General features: G+C 43.7%; 1 protein-coding gene across 1 annotated transcript; it reads left to right on the top strand.

Annotated features, from left to right (window-relative positions):
* The first annotated feature begins 1,318 nt into the window (after positions 1-1,318).
* On the top strand, positions 1,319-8,356 carry LOC136545691 (tropinone reductase-like 3). Its single transcript, XM_066537682.1, has 6 exons — positions 1,319-1,542; positions 1,674-1,790; positions 5,957-6,091; positions 6,173-6,298; positions 7,330-7,431; positions 8,071-8,356. The coding sequence occupies exons 1-6, from the start codon at positions 1,411-1,413 to the stop codon at positions 8,218-8,220; spliced, it is 762 nt and encodes a 253-aa protein (XP_066393779.1). The 5' UTR covers positions 1,319-1,410; the 3' UTR covers positions 8,221-8,356.
* The last annotated feature ends 814 nt before the right edge of the window (positions 8,357-9,170 follow it).

Raw genomic sequence — 9,170 nt, 5'->3', positions numbered from 1 at the left:
GAATCCTGATGGATAGGTTCCACCACAAGGAACCTACAGGGTGTTCGGCTGGCTGGCTGGCCGGCTGGCCCACTCACAAAAGTATTGTTTATGTGAACAGTGTTTCCAGACAGAACAATATTTTTTTCTCACAACAATCAATCGGAATAGTATTTTATCTTATTTTTCAGTCCTGCCGAACAGCCTGTTGGCCAACTGAGCTACACGCCCATAATAAATAGATGTGCATAGGTAATTTTAACTGAACGCTAATTCGTCCTATATATAGAAATTCTAGACGAACAGAGTACTCCTGTTTTGTGGGAAATTCTATTACTGTCCGTCTCTGCTGTACAGCAGCAAAATGGCTACTCGTTGTTGTCTATTATTTTTATTTGAATTTCTTAATTTGACCTATTATTTTATTAAAATATTATCTATTATGATTTAGTTTACTTTGATATTAGAGATTATTAGAATTGTACTTTGATTTTATTCACTTTGGTTTTGATAAATTTAGTAGTAAAATTCCGTTCATGTATGTTGAATTTAACAATATGCTCTTTAAGTTGAATTGAGTAAATATGTAAATAAAATCCGAGTCCAAGACACCTGTTTTGTATTCATACTAAGAATGTGTTCATATTCAAATTCGAATTAAAATATGATTTGATTTCGGGCTGTTTAGTTCACCCAAAATGCAAATTTTGACACTATGCAAAAAGAAGATTCCCCGTCACATCAAACTTGCAGTACATGTATGGAGTACTAAATGTTGACGAAATAAAAAAACTAATTGCACAGTTTGGTTGTACTTTACGAGACGAACATTTTAAGCCTAATTAGTCAATGTTTAGACAATTATTACCAAATAAAAACGAACAAGTTACTGTACCCACAGTGCTTCGCGAAATCAGCCGGCGCCAACTTGGTGACGGGCCTTCATAAGATTTCCATCCTTGCCTCGGTCCCACCGTTTTCTTGATGGACCTGTCTACTCTTGTCCCAAGAATCCAGGAACCAAGGCCTTGTTTAGTTCCCTCATTTTACAGATTTTGGCACTATGCAAAAAGAAGATTCCCTGTCACATCAAACTTCCGGTATATGTATGGAGTACTAAATGTTGACGAAATCAAAAACTAATTACACAGTTTGGTTGTACTCTGCGAGACGAACGTTTTGAGTCTAATTAGTCAACGATGGGACAATTATTACCCAATAAAAACAAAACGCCACAGTGCGCAACAGTGTTGCTACAGTGCACCGGATTCCGGCGGCGCCGAATCCGCGGCCGAACTAAACGCGGCCCAAAGCATATACGCTTTGCTGTACGGGGCTATTCCGTACCAGCACTCCAGCAGCAAGTTTGGGCGTGTTTGGGACTTGAGAGGACGAGAGCGACCTTGAAGTTGAAGGTCGGCCTTCGCGGTGATGGATGTCAAGTGCCGGCGTCTGGAGGGGAAGGTGGCCGTCGTGACGGCGTCCACGCAGGGTATCGGCCTCGCCATCGCCGAGCGCCTCGGCCTGGAGGGCGCCGCCGTCGTCATCTCCTCCCGCAAGCAGGTCCAGCTGAGCCGGCAAATCTTGTCGTTTCTTCCTTCTACCCTCCTTGCTTGCTGTCCTCGCTTTGGGATTTCCCTTGCTGCTCGTTCTGATTGGGGGGTTTCTGTGGATCGATTCGTGGGGCGTTGCAGAAGAACGTGAACGAGGCGGTGGAGGGGCTCAGGGCCAAGGGTATCACCGCGGTGGGCGCCATCTGCCACGTCTCCGACGCACAGCAGCGCAAGAGTCTCATCGAGACGGCCGTCAAGGTCAGAGCTCAGTCTTTCAGATGGGTTACATTACATTCTCAGATTCCTCTTGTTGCTTTGCTATGATGCTATCCCATCAGGCCTTACGGGGAGCCTAGAATTAAGTTTGGAGTACATGTGCATCAGGAAATCTGGCTGTTTTGTTTTGTCATAAGTTCGTAGCTTTATTACTCCACATGTCCAGTGAGATGACAGGCCACAAGACTCATTACAAACTCTTGGGAGGCGGTCAGTCCAAACAGCAGACTGACCAGGATCCCAATTCACGCCCAAATGAGTTAAACTGTGAGCACAAGTATTACATGAACGAGAAGCAAAGGACTAAAGGAGATATACACTCTAGTAAAACTAGTTGCGATCAGATGCCGCGAGATAGTGAAGAGGGTGCCTCCTGGGGTGAGATCATAGATTCTTGACTTCAGGGCTGTCACAAGCATAGTTGAATCTGTTTCAACATTGGTATGCGAAATTCAAAAATGTCAGCAGCGCCTGTAGTGCAACCCTGTAAGCTTCTGCTTCAGCACAAAGAGCATCATGTACTGACTGAATCTTTCCCGCTCCAATTACTAACCCAAGTACCCAACACCACGGTGGTCACCTAAAATGAAGCCCCACCCACCTGTGTTTACTAGCACTGTTGAAGGCTCCATCAATATTCAGTTTTATCTCTTGGTACAGTGGAGGACACCAGCGCAAACTAGGCTTTCGAGGCTTTGGCTCCTTCTCCTGATGTAAGGAGTTGGTCTCTGCAACCATGCTTCTGCTCCTATGAATCACCTCTTCATAGGATCTTGCAAGTTCTCCAGCGTTAATCATGTGTTGCGAACCTGCTTGATTCTCCTGCTGGATGCACAGATGAACTTCAAGCAACCATGGATTCATAACCAAATCTCACTGTATACAAGAGTATTCGAGATACAATTTGGAGTAAATTGGAGAACTAGAGGTAAAGACTCTACAACAACAGGGGAAGGGGATAACAGGGAGAGCATCGGGGGAAGGGGATTAGAGAGAAAACGAGGAGAGGGAGAAGAGGCTGCAACCTTTTGGTTCATGTTTGTTGATGATCCCTTTGCTATTGCAGCTACTCTCCTTGTAGTGCTGATCCTTTGGTTGCATGGGCCGAGAGGCCCCTCACCTAGCCCAATTGCATGCTTGCGAATTCTGAGGCCCAGCACATGACATCTTGTTTCTCTCATTCCACCAGTTCCATAAGAGTAAGATCATCTCCAGTCAATGTTGCTCTTCCATCTATAAAATTTATTTGACAACAGCATAAGGAAACTCCAAATGAAGCAGCTCCAGACGAGTATTCTCCAATTGTAGTTGTCTCCAACACCTCCTTACCAGTTTGCATTATTGTAAGCAATGTCGCCCATCTTCATCAAATCTTATACATACACGGCAACGGGTATCTATCAACATTCCTCTCCTGTTTGTGTTTGTTTGTAGCGGAAGACTGTTATGGGCTAGGTGCTACAAAAATTGTTTGACCTTTGGAGCACAATGTAAATTCCATAGTTCTCTCCATATTAGAAGTTTTAGTTCTTCACTTCCTGGTGAGGACTGACCTTTTTGTTTTCGAGCCTGCCTTTCTCTCTGATCCTCGAAGGGCGGGCCTGGTGCAAGCGGTAGAGTCTTACCGCCTGTGACCGGAAGGTCCCGGGTTCGAGTCGCGGTCTCCTCGCATTGCACAGGCGAGGGTAAGGCTTGCCACTGACACCCTTCCCCAGACCCCGCACAGAGCGGGAGCTCTCTGCACTGGGTACGCCCTTTCTCTCTGATCCTCAAGGACATGGTAAGCCGATTTGACCGAAAAAGGTCCCTTTGGTATCAAAATGCCAGGCTACTGTATCATCGCTTTTCGCAACAGGACAGGAATAGCCAAAATGTTCACTTCCTCCTCCTAGAAAAATGTCCTGAATAAGACTAGTGTCCTAGGCCCTGATGATTGGATCTGTGAGGTCAAATACTTTGTTTAGGACTGTTACCTCTTGGTGTTACTGGCCTTCGCATGACTCCCTCTGGGATCCAAGGATCCACCCATATATCAATTTGTAAGCCATCACCAACTCTCTAGATTAGGCCAGATTTCAACGCCTGCAACTCTCGCACAATTGACAATATTTCTTCAAGAGTAAGAGATCCCAGGTTCCTCTTTCACCTTCAAAATCTGACCATCAGGAAGATATTTAGCTCACAATACTTGAGCACAAAGGGATTCATGATTCATGAGTAATCTCCATCCTTGCCTAGCAAGCATGGCAAGGAAAACAGGTGCAGATTAGATCTCTGTACCCTAGACCACCTTTATTTCTGCTACAAAGAAGGCCCCAAGGAAGCCAGTGCATTTTTATTGTCATTGTCTTGCTGTGACCAGAAGAATATACAGACCATTGTACTCACTGGCAGAGCTAAGTTCAGGCCAACCTGGGCTATGCCCCCACCCCCTCCTCCGATAAAATTTTCCGCTGCCCTGCATACCTGCCAAGTCTGCATGCATTGCATGTTAACTGATCACATCAATTGGCAGTTCATTTTCCATTCCGTTAAGCACTTGGACTCGGGCCTGTTATCTTTTTCTTCCTCAAGGATATGTCTGCCCAAAGAAGTCTGAATCTATTAGTGATTATTGGTACTATGACAGCCAAAAACATACAAAGCTCTGCCAACTACCTAGAGTCCTAGACCAACACAACACAGTATGGTTTCATGCCTCTCTATTCTTAAAAGTGAGGCAGGCTGCAAAAGCTTGTATTGCTGCTGTTTTTTTTGTCTCCAAGCTCACAGCTCGCGTTAACAGTCTGCACAATTGCCATGCCCGCTGTCTACACTATTGCTGTGAGAGGCTTTGCTAATTGGCTCCCCCGTGGTTTCGCGTCACGCTCCTCCACTGATTGTACTAATCTCATCACAAAGAGTTTTTGTTAAATCAAAGCAGGACCTTTGTCTATCTCAAAGAACGAATTTGGGCTATAATTCAGGAATGGAAGGAAAAACTGTTGTCGAAGGCTGTTGCTCAAGCTCTTTGACTTTTATTTTCCCATATATATAGGAAGGCCTAGATATTTCTCAGTTCTTGCTTCACTCCTAATATCAAGTGCTGACATAAACTTCCTTTTATTCACTTCATTGGTATTCTTGCTGAACATGTCCGAGGATTTCTCTTTATTGATTGTCTGCCCCGAGCAAGACTCATACAGTGAAAGTACATGATGTAGATGCTGTGCACTCCGTTCATTTGCACGCAGGAGAACCAGCGAATCAATACGTGAACGAAAGATGGTTAATGCTCGGCGCTTGTTGGCATATCTTTACTCCGGTCAGGTCCCCCCTTGCTTCAGTTGCATGGAGCAAGGATGAAAAACCTTCAGCCCATATTAAGAATAGATATAGTTATATTGGATCACCTTGTCTTAAACCTCTTATATTAGAATAATTTCATCAGTTTTACTCACCATTTACTTTGAGCTTATATGGTACTGTAGAGACACATATCATGACAATATGAACTAATCTTCCATCAAAGCCCAATTTGATCATCTTCTTAAGGAAGGACTATTCGCTGTTTGCTTAATCCATTTCTCGGTGCAGTGGGATTGCCTGAACTAGGAAACATGGATTCATTGTTGGTAAAACGCAGGCATTGATAGCAGCTTTAAGTTAGGTAATAGTGAAATCTGTTTGTGCAGAAGTGCAAATAATGGCACTAGAGTAGAATTTTTTTTTTATGAAATGAAGAACTAAGACAACCTCAGTAATAAAAATATCTACTGGAGTTTCAATGATGAGTATAACACATTTTTATTAGCTGAGTCAATAGCTTTCCAAGCCAATGAACAGTAATGTGGCATATCTTTATCATGTGAAAGTTTGAAGCCAAAAGATTGTGTCATTTCTCTTTTTATCTGTTCATCTTGTAACATTCAGGTTGATGGCTAGCTGAACTTACATTTATTTTGTTAATATTTCGACACACAGGGATCATACCTTGTCTTATTCGTTTGTGTCTAAGGTGTACCTTTTTCGTTATCTCAAATCACTTGTTTCGTTGAGCATGTTGTACAGTGTTTTAGTTTCTGTTCATGTCTTAGATACTGTAACTGTAAGGCATTTGAGGATGTGGCGATTCTTGTAGTAGTAATCAACTGATTGTATTGTTGCAGAGCTTTGGGCACATTGATATTCTTGTCTCCAACGCTGCTGCAAATCCTACTGTAGATGGCATACTTGAAATGAAAGAGGCTGTTCTCGATAAGCTGTGGGATATTAACGTCAAGGCTTCTATCCTACTTCTTCAGGTGAGCAAAGTCTCCCACCTACTTTACATTCTGTACCAATAAAGTTGACATCATTCTCTTCCTCTACCAAATGTTTTTCAGGATGCTGCTCCCCACCTACGGAAGGGGTCATCTGTGATTATCATTTCTTCAATTGCTGGTTACAATCCAGAACAAGGATTGACAATGTATGGTGTCACAAAGACTGCTCTCTTTGGTCTCACAAAGGTATATGTTTATCTGTTTTTTTTTCTTTTTTCACTTTGTTTGCTGTAACTGATTTTTGTTCGTCAGTAGCCATTTTTCACTTTATCATTTTCCAGTGGCCTTGGGCATCGGTGGAGTCTTGCACGATTTTTTTTAGAGTACCTAATATTTTTCTCCTAAAAAGATGGTGTTTTCCAACTCCTAAATTTGTTTTGGAAGGAATAAATAAGGCCATCTCCAAGAGTTTCTAATAATTCACTCCTAAAAACATATTTCAAAAACATATTCCAATCATTCAATGGCATTTTCGTAAATACGATCATCTTCTTTATGAGAACAGGCACGTACAGCCTACCCTTCCGTTCCTCAGCTGGCCGGTTCCATCTCAGAGCCCAGCTCGATCGGTAGCTCCAGCGAGCGAGAGAGAGATAGAGATTCACGAACTCTCTAGGCAATCCAGCGCGCGTGCGTTTGTGAATGGTGAACGGCGAGCGGGCGGGGCCGGAGTGCACGTGGGAGTCGTTGCTGGGAAGGTATGAGATCGTGCGGACCCTCGGGGAGGGCGGCAAGCCACGACGCGGAGCCTAGGGCGCGGCGGCTGCATCGGCGCGGGCAAGCAGCGGGCCGCGCGGCCGGCGTCAGCTGCACCGATGCGGGCGAGCGGAGGGCCGCGCGATCGAGCTTTGGAGCCACGACGAGCGCGCCGACGAGCAGGATCCGCAGCGGCGCGACGAGCAGAGGATGCTGCGGCCTAGGAGCCGCAGCGCGAGTAGCCTCGCGAGGCACGGTGAAGGAGAAGAAGATCGTCGGAGAAACCGGAACGCAGGGGATTCGCGCGACCAGAGTCCGCGTAACTTTACGCGCAAAGAGGGATTTTTTCCCAAATGCTAAAAGATTGGGAGGTACTATTAGGAGTTGTTGGAGATAGTTTTTTTTTCTAATCTTTCTAAAAATCTAAGATTAGGAGTGTGTTTTAGGTACTCTTGGAGATGCTCTAACCTGGCAAACTATTTTTTTACTTTATTACTGAGCTATTGATCTTTACCTTTTAGGCTCTTGCTGGTGAGATGGGACCCAATACTCGTGTTAACTGTATAGCCCCTGGTTTTGTTCCTACACGGTTTGCTAGTTTCCTCACAGAAAATGAGAGCATTGTAAGTGATTTCTGTCTTCACTTGCATAGTTTGTATTCATATATTTCAATGATTGGTTAACGAAAAAGGAAACATTTGACGCTGTTATAATGTTTCCTCGTTATCCTAAAAAATTCATTGTTCTATATATTCTTTAATGCCTATGTGGATCATAGTTTATTTAGAGGGAAAATAAAATATATGGAAACACAATTCAAAATGCACTAAACCAACTTTTGAATGTTCTATTGTGCCAAGTGAAGGCTACCCTGATCTGAACTTCAATTTTTGTTATTGCCTTCAAACATTTTCCTTGTCTGATGTCTGATTTAATTGTTGCATATTATCTGATTGCTAAACGTCAGATGTGATCTTTAATATTAGCATGTTTCTTTTCTACTGTCTATTTCATTTCCATGTTTCAAAAGCTAGAAATGGCTTGCTAGAAAGGATGGTTTAGAAGGGGGTATTTAAATTAGATGACATTATCCATGTGCCGGTGTTAAGGGGGTTATTACCTATGATACCTAGGCACAAAACTTTAAGAATGTCATGTTATATTGGCGCAAAAACTGACTCACACCTATTCTTTTCAAGACTTCATCCAGCTTATTATTCCTTCCATTCAAATGCATGTACCTAACCTAAATCATTCTGCAGAGGAAAGAGCTTAACGAGAGGAGCAAGCTTAGGAGATTGGGTACTGTGGAGGACATGGCTGCGGCTGCCGCATTCCTGGCATCTGACGATGCATCATACATTACAGCTGAAACAATTGTTGTTGCTGGAGGGACACAGTCTAGGCTGTAAATCTGGCTGAAGTTTACATTGACTTGGCTAATAATGTGTACTGGTGCCGATTGCCGCTAGGCCAAGGCACTTAGATGGTATAACAACTATACATTGTAATAATAATAGTTCGCTATGAAGCTCCGGGTTGTGCTAAGGGCTACTTTTCGTTAAATTGGATTGCAGTGTGACTTGAGCCCCCATCATAACATATACGGACTTGCTAGCTCCCGAATGTCCGATTTGGGGTGCTAGCGTCCGGACGGTGTCCGCACAGCGAGCGAGTGACTTATCGCATCAGGCTCCCAAGCAAATGCCCCAGCAGCAGGCCCGTGCTGCTAGCTGTTTTTCACGCGCATCCCATGTGCAACAACTTTTGAAACATCCAAATACAATATTTGCAACATACAAAAGAAGACAAATAAAATATTTGAAACGATTGTTTGAAACACTTGTGAAAACGTCTGAAAACACTTGAAACCAATTGCAAAATATATGCAACATCCAGATAAAACACTTAGACGCATGAAACACTTAAAATATACGCTTGTAACATGCAAGTATATGCAACATCCAAATCTACTTTTACAACATCTAGATAAAAACACTTGCAATATACATCTGATACAGATAAAAAATTTGGATCATACACTTGAAACATATGTGCATAGCCATTGCAACATGTGCAACATCCTAATTTACTTTTGCAATATACCAATCTACTTTTGCAATACCGATAAGAAACACATGCAACATACCTCTGAAACATATGTTTGCAACATGCGCTTTCAGCGCAACATCTCCTTGCTGCTGGGCAATGGAGGGTCGTCGGCGTGTGGAGTTCGCCGGTGTAGTGGAGCGACCGGCCAGGGGGCACAATAGCCATCGAGCGCGGCAGTCGGAACGGAGCCGCCTCCGTTTCTTCGAGCCCGGTGATGAAGCTTCGCGTCGTCGGCGGAACAGCCAAGGGA

Source organism: Miscanthus floridulus, chromosome 3, assembly GCF_019320115.1.
Source record: "Miscanthus floridulus cultivar M001 chromosome 3, ASM1932011v1, whole genome shotgun sequence".
Classification (NCBI taxonomy): Eukaryota; Viridiplantae; Streptophyta; class Magnoliopsida; order Poales; family Poaceae; genus Miscanthus; species Miscanthus floridulus.
The sequence above is the reverse complement of the archived record's forward strand: the minus strand, read 5'-3'. Positions and strand labels throughout refer to the sequence as shown.

Coding starts and splice junctions, on each gene's coding strand:
- LOC136545691 (XM_066537682.1), top strand. CDS start 1,411: ATGGATGTCAAGTGCCGGCGTCTGGAGGGGAAGGTGGCCGTCGTGACG. Junction 1,791..5,956: donor TCATCGAGACGGCCGTCAAG/GTCAGAGCTCAG, acceptor GTATTGTTGCAG/AGCTTTGGGCACATTGATAT. Junction 6,092..6,172: donor CTTCTATCCTACTTCTTCAG/GTGAGCAAAGTC, acceptor AATGTTTTTCAG/GATGCTGCTCCCCACCTACG.